This window comes from Crinia signifera, chromosome 2, assembly GCF_055691185.1.
Source record: "Crinia signifera chromosome 2, ASM5569118v1, whole genome shotgun sequence".
In the NCBI taxonomy this organism is placed as follows: Eukaryota; Metazoa; Chordata; class Amphibia; order Anura; family Myobatrachidae; genus Crinia; species Crinia signifera.
This window is the reverse complement of record NC_139218.1, coordinates 341,043,757-341,057,014: the sequence shown is the minus strand read 5'-3', so window position 1 is coordinate 341,057,014 and position 13,258 is coordinate 341,043,757. Positions and strand designations below refer to the sequence as shown.

The 13,258-nt window shown below is 45.3% G+C and overlaps 1 protein-coding gene across 2 annotated transcripts in view; it reads right to left on the bottom strand.

Annotated features, from left to right (window-relative positions):
* Window positions 1-12,942, bottom strand: part of CALCOCO1 (calcium binding and coiled-coil domain 1) — a 52,681-nt gene extending 39,739 nt beyond the window's left edge. The window contains exon 1 of one of the 2 annotated variants that reach the window (XM_083169557.1): window positions 12,800-12,942. Coding sequence is in view for 1 of the 2 variants with exons in the window: in XM_083169556.1 (XP_083025682.1) it covers window positions 12,545-12,555 (11 nt within the window). In the remaining variant the exon portion in view is untranslated. Of the gene's footprint in view, window positions 1-12,544; window positions 12,715-12,799 lie in introns of those variants that run through there. The other variant, XM_083169556.1, reaches the window with a different exon arrangement.
* Between the last annotated feature and the right edge of the window lie 316 nt (window positions 12,943-13,258).

Genomic DNA, 13,258 nt, shown 5'->3' with positions numbered 1-13,258 from the left:
TTTGTTTGCTACAAAATCAATTAATTTGTTGCACTTTTGGGATTATATATCCCTGATTTTTAGGTTTAATCTGCATGCATGCAATTAATTGTTTTTATTGTGATTTATTAAATTGTTATTAAATGTTCTCTTGAGTGTACATAAGGCGCCTAGTGGTATTTTTTCCAAGACGGTGATTTAGTCTGGAGGCCATCATGTCGATCTGGGGAGTACCCCACCGACGTGTGATGAGCTCGAAGATCTCCGGATTCAAGGCCCATTCTCCTGGATGGAAATCCTGGCGATTTAGATAATCCGCTTGCCAGTTTTCCACCCCCGGAAGGAACACTGCAGTGAAGCTGGACGCATAAGCTTCTGCCCATTGTAGGATTGGGCGAACCTCCTTCATCGCTGCTCTGCTCTTCGTCCCTCCCTGGCGGTTTATATATGCAACCGCGGTCGCATTGTCCGATTGGATCATTATTGGCAAACCCTTGAGCAGGTCGTGGGCCTGATAAAGAGCCAGTCTGATGGCCCTGAGTTCCAGGATGTTGATCGATAGCCTCAATTTCTGGACCGACCAACGGCCCTGAAAAGTGTAGTTCTGTGTTACAGCCCCCCCATCCTCTAAGGCTGGCGTCCGTCGTGACTATAGTCCAAGTGCAGGGTCTGAAGCTGCGGCCCTTCAAGAGATGGGACGTTGTTAACCACCAGTTTAGAGACAGACGAGCTTCCCTTGACAGCAGAATCCTTCTGTGGATATGTAAGTGGGATCCTGACCACTGGGACAGGAGATTTTCCTGGAAGGTTCTCGTGTGAAAATGACCATATGGCAGAGCCTCGAATGAGGCTACCATCATCCCCAGTAAGCGAGTGCAGGTGTGTGCTGATACTCTGCGAGTAGATAACACCTGTCGAACCATTTTTTGAATGGCTCTCACCTTCTCCAAGGGGAGTGAGATGGTCTGGTTTTCTGTATCCAAAATGAGGCCTAGGAATTTGAGTTTCCTGGATGGCGTTAGGTGTGACTTTTTGAAATTTAAAATCCAACCATGGTCTACCAGAAATTTGCAAGTAACCATGGCGCTTTCCACCAGTTTCTCCCGACTTGGCGCCTTGATGAGTAAATCGTCCAGATACGGAATGATTGTTATGCCTTGGAGTCTGAGCGCTGCAATCATGCATGCCATTATTTTTGTAAAGACTCTGGGAGCCGATGATAGGCCAAATGGAAAAATGGAAGGGCCAGAAACTGGTAGTGGCAATCGCCTATTGCAAACCTCAAGAAACACTGGTGCGGTTCCCAAATTGGGACATGTAGGTAAGCATCTTTTATGTCTAATGACATCAAAAATTCTCCTCTTTCTAGAGACGCTACCACGGAGCGAATGGACTCCATCTTGAACCTCTGGTAGCAGACATGTAGGTTTAAGTCCTTTAGGTTTAAAATTGGGCGCACTGAGCCATCCGGCTTGGGCACTACAAAGACGCTTGAATAAAATCCTCTGCCCTGCTGTGGTGCAGGAACCGGGACTACAACTTTTGCGTCTAAAAGATCCTGGATGGACCCGCAAAGGGCCTGTCTTGCTTCCAGCTGCTTTGGAAGTCCTATCGGAAAGAATCTTGAGGGGGGAAGAGACGCGAACTGCAGTTTGTAACCTTGGGAAATTATATTTAGTACCCATGCATCTCTGCAATGGGTCTTCCAAATGTCTACAAAAAGCAGCAGCCGCGCGCCCACCGTGGGATCCCCCACGTGAGCAGCGAGACCGTCATGCCACTGGTTTGTCAGTGGGCTTGGGATCAGGTCTGCGGGTAGTGGTAGAGGCAGTTAAGGCCACTCTGGTGCCTCTACCTCTACATCCCCTAAAGGATGAAAAACCTCCCCTTGATCTACCTCTAAAGCCTGATGTGCCACGAAAGGCCCGAAAGGAAGGCGCCATAAACTGGCGCTTAGGGGCCGGAGCTGAGGAAGGTAAAAAGGCAGATTTCCCCCCCGTGGCCTGTGAGATGAGCTTTTCCAGCTCTGAGCCGAAAAACATATCACCAGAGAATGGCAGGGCTTCCACCGCCTTTTTAATTTCTGCCTCCGCTTGCCAAGGGCGTAGCCAGACAGCACATCTGGCCACGACCGCTGAGGCGGAGACCTTAGCTCCTAAAGCTGCAACGTCCGCAGACGCCTCCCCTATATAAGTGGAAGCATCCTTAATGAATTCTGCTAGGGGAAGAAGGTCCTCCCTAAGAACATCCTGTTCTAGGCCTGACACTACCTGAGAGGCCCAAACCTCCATGGCCCTGGCCACCCAAGCAGAGGCCAGTGCAGGTCTTAATAAAACCCCCGCCGTGGAGTAGATAGTTTTCAAGGTAGTGTCTAGACGGCGGTCTGGGGCCTCTTTAAGAGCAACTGCCCCCGGAACAGAAAGGGTTGTTTTCTTTGAAAGCCTGGATAGAGAAATATCAGGGGTAGGTGGGGCTTCCCACTTTTCTCTGGACTCAGGTGAAAATGGGTATAAAGACTTAATCCGTGAAGAAATCTGGAATTTCCTGTCGGGAACCTTCCAAATATCTAACAGCGGGTTATCCAATTCAGAAGAATCTGGGAAACACAAAGGCTTTTTCTGTGTACGACCAAAGATAGAAATTAAGCCGTCCACCCCTTGAGCATCCTCTTCATCTAAATCATACTGTGGAGGATCCTGAAACTGAGCCGTGACAAACTCTCCTTCTTCTAACTGTTCAAAACAGTCATCATCATCTGAGTGATGAGGGATAGATAAAGAAGCCATAGCCTTCCTTTTGGTTGCTACCGGAGAAGGAGGCTTTTTCTGGGATGTACCTGCCAGGGAATCTACAGAGTTAATGAGAGTTTTTGCCCAAACTGGCTCGGCTGAAGCCAGACTTGTGAGTTGGGTCCGCATCAACTCCCTATCTTTCCTAGAGGCTATCAACTCGGCTGTTAAGTTAGCCAAAACGTTGTGGATTGGATCCACTGGTATCTGTGGAGCCTAAGGGGATAGTACAGGAGCTGAAGCCCTCGACAGTGCATAACAAGGTTCACAGAGGGAGACACCCTTTACATGCTGAGTGTATTGCCCTTTGCAGCTCTTACAAGAATACAGTTTAAAAGATGCCTTTGAGGAAGCACCCTTCCCAGCCATATTTGTACAGATGTCCCGCAGAGAGGTATCTTGGGACATACAGGGCTCACACACACACACAACACACAACACACCACAAATGAAATCTACCCTTCCGGGAAGAAAAGACAGCCCTAAGGCCTGGGTGTTAACAGGGAGAGAGGAGCCACAACCCTCCCAATGTGTGTATGTAATCAGTCAACCCCCGCCACTTACAGTACCCTGTAGTGTGTGGAAGACAGCGCCTTTTGAAAGCCTTCGCAGGAATGGAGAACCAGCCTGTGGGCTTGTAGAATCAGCAGTGTCACCTCTCCTCGCTAGCGGCAATGGCATCCGTGCGGATAGAGGACCTCCCACAAGCCACCTGTTCCCGCGCCCTTTGTATGGCACGCTGCCGCGGAGTGGTAACACCATCGTCGCGCCGAATGCTGCGGCGAGACTGCCCAGCCAGCGCGCTACTCTGGCTGCCCCCTTACATGGCGCACAGCGCCTTACTCAAGCTCTGGAGCAGCGGGGGGAGAATAGCCGTGGACCCATAACGCCAGCCGCTGCGGCGGGTCCCCAGAGCCGGTGCTCCGGAGGCTGGGTACTGGAAGGTGACTGCGGGCAGTGTCGACCAGACCCTCCAGAGCTTCCCACGTAGCAGGCAACCCTTGCCTATGACTCTGTATAAAAAAAACAGCTTCAAACAAAATAAAAAATTAAAGAAAAACCTAATCTCCTTGAGGAGACTTTGCCCAGGAGACCGACTCCTCCGGGCACTTTTTCTAAGACTGAGGTCTGGGGGGAGATAGAGGGGGGAGGAGCCAGCCACAGACAAAGTTTTTCACTTAAGTGCCGACTCCTCCAATGCACCCACTATATCTCATACGTCATTACTGCAGTATCCCCTGCTGCGGTAGGAGAAATGTCATTACTCTATTGCCGTCTATGTTGTTTGCTATATATGTCTTTTGGTTTGATGTGATTGAGGGGTATGTATGAAGCTTTGATAAGGGAGGAGAAATTATAAAATGCCTGGTACTTTATCACCGTCCAATCAGCTCTTGACTGTCCCTTTTTAAACCCAGCCTGTAACTTAACAGTCAGGAACTGATTGGCTGGTGATAAAGTACCAGCCAATTTATCATGTCTCCTCCATTGTCACTGCTTCATACATCTACCCCCGAGTATCCACGTCCGAATGCGGCTTAAGTAAAAGACTATTATTATTAATAATCTTATATAAATATTTCTAGTGTCCATGTGTAATCGAAACACTGCCATCTGCTGGCAGCCAGTGAAACTACATCTATTTCACACACACATACAGACACAGGCCATCACACATACAGAAACGGAGAGGCAATCACACATACAGACACACAGACGCAATCACAAGGTAGCAGACTAGCTTTCGAAGCTTTTGCTTTAAGCAAGCTTAGCTAGTTTATTTACATTGTTAAAACTCATGGAGCCATTTTATTGTTTTCTATGGGATAATACACTTAAACCATGGAACGCAGAGACATAACTGATTCCCCTGTACATTATTTCAAAATGCTTATCTGAATATCTGCATACAGCCAAAGTAACCGACACATTTCGTCTAGGGAGGAGCATGTCTCAACTGTCAATTAAGATGTGGTCTTCCTTAGATGAAACACAGAGTACTTTGTCTGCATGCAGATATATCACAGATGGAATAGATTGGAGGAGATGGTATACACTTGTGAGATAAGGAACTTGGCAAAATGCTAAAACTGTAGCACACAGAAATGTACGTCAACAAGCTGGAGTGCTAGATGTTGTCTAACCCTAGCGCGTAGAATGCACATTCTCAGGGCTGCTAAGAGCGGTCACTGGCTTGGTTTCCAGGTTGGGGAATATGGACAAATCCGCCCTCCACTGTGACCTATGACATCATGTTGCCGCATCACTGTAGATGCACAACCAGCTGGGTCATGTCTCAGAAGAACCCATTGCTGACAGGGCCAAGCTGCAAAGGAGGGTAGGCGTCCCGGCAGTGGCCGCACAGTGCTCTTAAGTTTTTTTGGTGCCTGGAGCTCACACTCCACTGGAACCACCCTCTCTATGCCCTATGGGCCTTCTAGTTATGGTCATTAGTGTGTATATTTCCCTGCATTATACCAATTCCCCTTTCACCACCCAGCATCTTTGAGTGCCGGGTCATTTTGCCGGGTGCAGCCTGACCCCAATTCACACTACCCACAAATTACTGGATTAAAGCTTTTCAACAAGGGAATTTTCTGAAAAAATCTGGGTTTTTCTGTGGTGTAAAAGAGTCAACATGGGTCTTAAATCCCGGCTCACTGACCCTAGTCAAGAGCAGGGTCAGAGTGCCGGGATTTAAGACCTGTGTTGACCCTTTTACACCACAGAAAAACCCAGATTTTTCCGAAAATTCCCTTGTTGAAAAGCTTTAATCCAGTAATATGCTTCTGGTGTGAAAGGGATATAAGTGCAAACATTTCGCCTGCAGCCTACACACTGGTCTGCAGGAGCTTTATCTGTCCTAACTGAGCCTTGCCGACATGAAATCACTGTATCACATTGCGGTTCTCCTCTCTGGTCATCAGGGACATTGCACCTCAGCAGTTAAGCATAGCCACTGTTGTATGAGCAAGCAAAGTGCAAATTCACAATAAGTACGGAATGCAAACTGGCATATGATCAGCTCTGCATCAGTCCAAGCCAATCATTAGTTCATACAGTAATACTGTAAAGGCACATTTTCGTTGAGAAAATACCTGGTTTCATATACCATATATTAATGACCCCTGTAGAAAATGAAATTAAGAGACGCGTGCATTCTAAGAACAAAAAAACCCAGCATTTTAGCTTAGTGTGCCAAAGGCTGCATGCCACTTGGGTCGTCTCCAGCTATCATAGGGACAAACTGAATGCATGCCATTACTTTCCTGCGCTAGTGCCCTAACCTCTGACAGCTGTTTGGCACGGTCCTCAAAGTAAGCGCTGTAAAGAATTGTGATCCCAATTAAACCTTGCATGAAAAATAGAGGTCATGTAACACTTCTTAATCAAAGTACTAAACTTAACTTTGAGCACAAGTTCTTTATTTAGGTATAGTGTGCCAAAGACAAGAAATACCCTTTGCTATTTCCAAATTCAGTTCATTGTATAGTGCAACCTTTGTTATAATGCCATTTTATTATATATATATATATATATATATATATATATATATATATATATATACATACATATATACAACAAGAATATAGAGTGCGCCTCCTCATGTGTCACCACCACCACCTTAGATTTAGATGGTAATTAATCACTTGCTCAGTGTCAAAAGACAATTATACAATTTATTAAAAAATCAGCCAGATAAGTAGACTTACAGCGTTGTTTCATTCAATAATTCATATGGAGTCAAGATTTCAGTCATCACAATAACCCGACGCGTTTCGTCACTTGGACTTCATCAGGGGTGTAATAAAAAGACTCAATAAAAAGAAGCTTCAAATAAAAAAGCAGCGACTAACCTGGTTCTTCTGTGGTTCCTGAACCAACCAGAATTTAGATTCAACTCCAGTGTGGAATGGGGCAAAAAAGGTGATATTTGGAGAGGTTTTGCCCCATTCCACACTGGACACTCCAATAACTGCAGTTATTGGAGTGGCATTGCACATGTGTATTACTTTACATCTGGATTGTTTTCCACATTTGAATATTGTCACTTATGTGTATTACACTATGATCCACAGCTATATCAATGGCTGAGTTGCTCCTGATGAAGTTGCCCCTGATGAAGTCATGAGAATGACGAAACGCGTTGGTCTCTCCGCTATCAACCCATCAGAGTTGTGCATATTTGTGAACTGTATTTGAGCTATCCACCCAAAACTGCATATTTGTACAATCATTTGTATATTTGTTACACCCAGATAGGGTATTTTATGCGAAATTATATTCGTAGAACTTGTTGTATTAAATACAATTTTTTTACCATAATTGTTGTGTTACGCTAGCGCCCTCTGAAACCCCCTTTTCTCTTTCATTTCTATTTCTTGGATCCTATCTAACAGAGGATCCCTTAGAGGTGCCGCTTCCTTAAATTCTGAGCGGAGAAAGGGGACCCCTGTATTTTGCTATATCTATATATATATATCTATATATATATATATATTTTTTTTTTTACCCAATAGTGGTATGGCGCCTATAACAAAGTCCAAATGCAAAATTTGCAAATTCCGTATCCAGTGAAGTAATACAGGAGGTCTTTTTCCAATGTTTTGTTTATTTATTATTCTTCACTGCAGGTATTGGGATTCCTGTCAGCCTCCTTTAAATCGTGCTAAAATTAATTTTCCTAAAAACGTGGATGATGATTCTTCATCCAAATAAAATAAACATGTATATCTCCAAAGAGACTCCTGTGTGCCTCTCTGAAGCACACAGGAGTCTCTTTGGAGATATACATGTTTATTTTATTTGGATGAAGAATCATCATCCACGTTTTTAGGAAAATTAATTTTAGCACGATTTAAAGGAGGCTGACAGGAATCCCAATACCTGCAACTTCATAGGCAAACATTACCCACTCCAACCCAAAAAAGGTAGACAGGAATTTTAAGATCTGTTCCATTTTAGATTATTGTATTTCCCCTGATGAAGTCTCTGTGAGACGAAACGCGTTGGTATTGTCTACAAGCGTTTTTACCCGACTATCCTGTGAAGAATAATAAATAAACAAAACATTGGAAAAAGACCTCCTGTATTACTTCACTGGATACGGAATTTGCAAATTTTGCATTTGGACTTTGTTATAGGCGCCATACCTCTATTGGGTAAAAACATTGGGCTTTGTACGTTCCCTATCCCTCAGGGAACTTAGTGGTGAGGCTGCCATACATATAAACATCTATCACTTTGTAAAACAATTTTTTGTCAAATAGGCTCTAGCGCGAGTTGGAATATTGGGGATACATATATATATATATATATATATATATATATGATATAAGATCGCACTCCATACAACAAATGTACAACCGCTGGGGTGACGTCCAGAACTTTCCTCATATGAAAAAAGTCCATGTATATAAAGACCAAAAAGACACACTCTCCAGGCTGTTTGATGCAAAATAAAAAGCTGTGTATTTGTATTCGCATAAACATCAATGTAAAAAAGAAGGGTACTCAACGTTAGCGTTTCAGTCCTTACAGGACCTTCCTCAGGAGTTAGACAACAAGGGCATCCATTTGGGGTGAAGCACAGCGTGGACCACACAGCAGGTTCCTACAGCTGTAGGAACCTGCTGTGTGGTCCACGCTGTGCTTCACCCCAAATGGATGCCCTTGTTGTCTAACTCCTGAGGAAGGTCCTGTAAGGACTGAAACGCTAACGTTGAGTACCCTTCTTTTTTACATTGATGTTTATGCGAATACAAATACACAGCTTTTTATTTTGCATCAAACAGCCTGGAGAGTGTGTCTTTTTGGTATATGTATATATATATATATATATATATATATATATATATATATATATATATATATATATATATATATATATATATATATATATATATATATATGCAGTCCACACTGACCGGCACTCCCTCTGTGTCAATCCAATTGTACTTTACCCGGTGCCTCCCTGTCAGGAACTTGTCCTTGAATAAGCGATGTGGGCAAGAAGGTGGCACTCCCGGATTTAGCAAAAGAAAAAAAGCAACTTTAGGGATCCCTGAGGATGGGCGGATTGTGCCCAAAACATGTCGGAGGACTTGTACTAGCAATAAAGTTGCTTTTTAATTTGCTAAATCCGGGAGTGCCACCTTCTTGCCCACATCGTATATATATATATATATATATATATATATATATATATATATATATATATATATATATATATATACATATACACATGCTGGAATGAACTACACATCCCAGCATGCCCTGCTACAGTTTTACTATTTGGCCATGCTAAAACTGATGCAGGGCATGCTGGGATGTATAGTTCAACAGCTGGAGTGTCAAGGTTAGCCGTCACTGCTATAGACTGTAAGCTTGCAGCAGGGCCCTCTTACCTCCAAGTCTGTAATTTAGTGGCAGATGCTGCTCATTTGTGTTTACAAAAATGATTTTGGAAGTGTTCTATAATAAAAGCATGTGAGGGTGGTGTCACTGGGGTTGGCTTGAGGGGGGTTATTCTGATGAGATCAGTCGCTGGTTGTTCCCAGGGAAGTCCGACAATGAGGCAGGTGTGGGGGGCGGGCAGCTGATGTCAGCTGTCTGCCTGCTTCCCGCACAGGGCACTCACAGATCAGAGACACCATAGATCTGCGTGTGTTGGGGAAATCATTCGATGGTCACCGACCATCGAATGATTTCTCCCCCGCACCCAAGGCTGCGAATGGATGATTATGCAATTCATCCATTCGCAGACGTTGGGGGGGGGGGGGGGGGGTATAGGGGATTGTGGGGCTGCCATCACTGCGGGCAGCGTCTGGTCCACGCACAACGCTACAAAATTTGCAGCGTTACGTGTGGACCAGAATAAGGTACTGAATGCAAAGTTTTTCCACACAGAACAATGCAGCATTCTTATGCTACCTGACCCTCCCATGTGACGCACAGCATTAGGCACATACAAGTAAGTGTTTTAGAGGACTGCAGCTGTGAAAATGCTGTAGCTCTGAGGCGTTCACAAGCAACAGGGAAACTATCAGGGGAAACTCCTATTATGTGCAACTCTAGGAAAGATTCAGATTTTCCTGGCATCAAGATCAAGCTGCAGAAGCTGCCACATGACACCACCCTAAATTAAAGCAAAATACACCTAAATTGCCAAAGTATAATACATTTAAATGGCCCATTATATAGCCTACTGCCCACCTACAGAAAAATAATGATATAGTGTTCTCGATTGGCTACTTCAGTGGGGCTCTGTGCCCTGAGTGATTTTATTAATTACATTATTCGGGTGCCGGATGACGCTCTGACAGTAGGGATCCCGACTGCCGATGCTCCGACAGGGGGGATACCAACACACAGGGGCTATTCTCCCTTGTGGGGGTCCATGACCACCATAGAGGGAGAATAGAACCCGTGGCAAGCATAGCGAGCCACCGTGCCCGCAATGTGGCGAGCGCAAGGGGCTTCTTTGCACTCGCCCCCTGTTGGAGCACCGGCAGTCGGGATCCCAACGTCGGGATACTGACTGTCGGGATCCCCACCTACATTATTCACCCTACCTTAATTAAGGCATCTCACTTAAACAGCCCACACCCTGTTATCCCAACTCGCAGGTTTCAGTGTCCCCTAGGGTAATTCAGCATGCCCTGCAAACTATAAATTTGCATCCTCCTATATTTTACAAAAAGACAGTGCATGCCCAAAGTGCAGGCTAAGAATAAGGGTATATACACATAATGCCCGAACCAACAAAGCCTGGCTAGGTGGATGTTCTCCTCTCCCTCTGAAAAACAGAAGCACTGAACCCATATAGCTCCGCCCTCTCAGCCATGCCCCCTTTTCAGGACCTGCTTCAATGCTGTCAAAGAGGGGTGGGAGGTGCTTCTAGCTGCTGGCACTGCGGTCTGTCAGACAGTGTGGCAGCTACAGCAGGACATCAGCAGCAGTACAGAGCAGGGAGAGTGCCTCTCCAGTCCGGCACCTCCCTGCACTGCATCCTCTCCTGAGTGGGTAGCACTAGCCCTGGTCCCATGGGTGTGAAAATTTGCAGTCATCACTTACCATCAGTAAATAGATGTAATGCGACATCTATTCAGTGTGGCGAAAGCTTGAGGCAGGTCAGCATCTCATTAAGTGCCTGGCACACGGCCAAGAGTAGAGTAGGGTTTTTTATTAGGGAACCCAATCCCAGGATTGAGCATTATTCCAATCCCAAATTGGCTTCCCTAGTCTAGAATTTGTTTCCCTAAGGCACAGGTTTTCAAACTCAGTCCTTTGGACCCCAGTTATCGTGTCGCTATAGCTCTTATTGCTTTGCCCCTTCAGGCGAGATGTGAAGCAATAACGTTGAGATCAGTGTACATCTCGACCAACGGAGTGCGGTAATCGAAACTCCCCCTGCTGGCAATTCCTGTTAAAGGCACAGCGCATGAGCCGGGTGCGAATGCCCTGTGTCTTACCTCCCGGTCAGCTTCCCATTAATACTGTAACTGCCAATATGTGAAAAAACAATAAGCAACAAATGTGCACTGATCGTTTTTTTAATACATACAGTATGGATAATTTTCTGGCAGCACACAAGGAAAAGCGGTAGCTGTTTGCAGATATCATACCATACGTTACCTGCTTTCAAACATGCCCAAGTAGTGCACTTGACACTTCATACATCTCCCCCAGAATCACAAGTAAAATAATTATGTCCACCTATGGTAGGGGTGACCATCGATGATTTAAAATCCTTGATGATCTATAACCAATGGGTAAACTACTTTTACCATCGATTGGGGGGAAAACCAGATGGTTTCGCCACCATTGATAATACAGAGCTATTGAATATTATTTTCCCTGGGAGCATAGCACTGCCCCCTGACACCTGTGAAACCCCACCCCTGGGCTTTGATTGTCCCACAATTCACTGAAGTAGGAGTGACCAACAATGGGTGAAACTATTGATGGCTCCTTTACCATTGGTTTTACACTACAGAGGTTATCCATCAATGGTACCACCAATAAGTAACCAACCAACCTATGGAGCTTTTAAAATATGTTAGAGGACCATTTAAGAAGGATCGCATAAACTATGAGATCTGGCCAGAATCTTACCACCCAAGAACGCATTGTAATATGCGATCCTATCGCTTGGATGCACCTTCCTGCACAAGCATCCCTGCCATGCGCTCTGCTGGGTGCCGGGGGTCTGCACATGTGTGGATAGTGCTGACCCCCCTACGCAGTGCCACACCGACTGTGCAGTAAGAACTCCATTGGCTACTGCCATATAGCAGTAGCCCAGGGACCTGATGTGATAAAACCTATGGGGGATGTGGCTGCTGGCGGCACAAGAAGAATCGCAGCATGGATGGGATATTCTTGCTGCAGTCCCTTTGTGATGCATTCACTGGTTACTTAATATTTGCAGCTAACATATTGGGGGATTCACAAACATTAATTGATAAATGAGACCCTTAGTGAGTAACGAATACACCTATGCACCTGCTAGGTGGCCTGGAAAACGTGAGCTGTTTGTGGTCCTGACCGAGTTTGAGAATCACTGCCTCAGGGCAATCCTAAAACTGAATCCGCAGTGTGCTCTTGGCATTCCTAAATGTATTCTGTAATGGTCATTTCATTGTAGAAGATGCCCCATTCCCAATTAACGAATATAAATGTGTTATCTTTACATAGAATATCAACAATATACACACACACACACATTTATATATTACTTATTATACAGCACATATTAATTATGGATCACATACAGCAGCAGCATCACACATCTGTATGGGTCCCATCAGCTGCAGAACTTGCTACGGAGAGGAAAGTACAAGGTGCTCTGGCTGTGTGCGTTAGGCCTACAGCTGATGGAGATTTGCTGCGCAGCACTTTGCGGTGGAAGCAGCAGCGAGCCCCCGCCCCCGGGGCAGACGCTAATACCCCCTCACGCTTCCCTGGACGAACTGATACAAGGACCTGGCACACCGAAACACCCCGCTCCGACACGCAGCACCTCTTACCTCGCACTCAGAAAGCAGCTGTCCCACAACAGCAGCAGCAGCAGATTCTCCCGGTGCTCTCTGGGAAGTGTAGTTCCAGGAAAGGAGCGTCAGCTGTAAATCTCCTCACACCGCACTGCATTTCCCAGCGCGCTTTGCGGTCGATAAGGGGAGCTGCTGACTCCTGGCTTGGAAGGGTTTGTGTATTTTTCTTTGAGGTAACGGAGCCAGGTTTTGTAGTTTCCTAAGAGCCTGCTGAGATTTCCTTAAGTAGTGCAGCAGGAATGGGTGGAATGTGGCAGTGGTACACTGTATAAATCAAAGAAGTTACTCGGGTTTTCTTAAGCTCTGTTGGTGGTAATAATCGCAAACAGTTCTTAAACAGCATGGATGGACGGCCCTGGGGTTTAAAGCTTGTATGGGCCCCACATTATTACTATTGACCTACACACAGTTATAATGTTTTGGGTATTCTGTGAC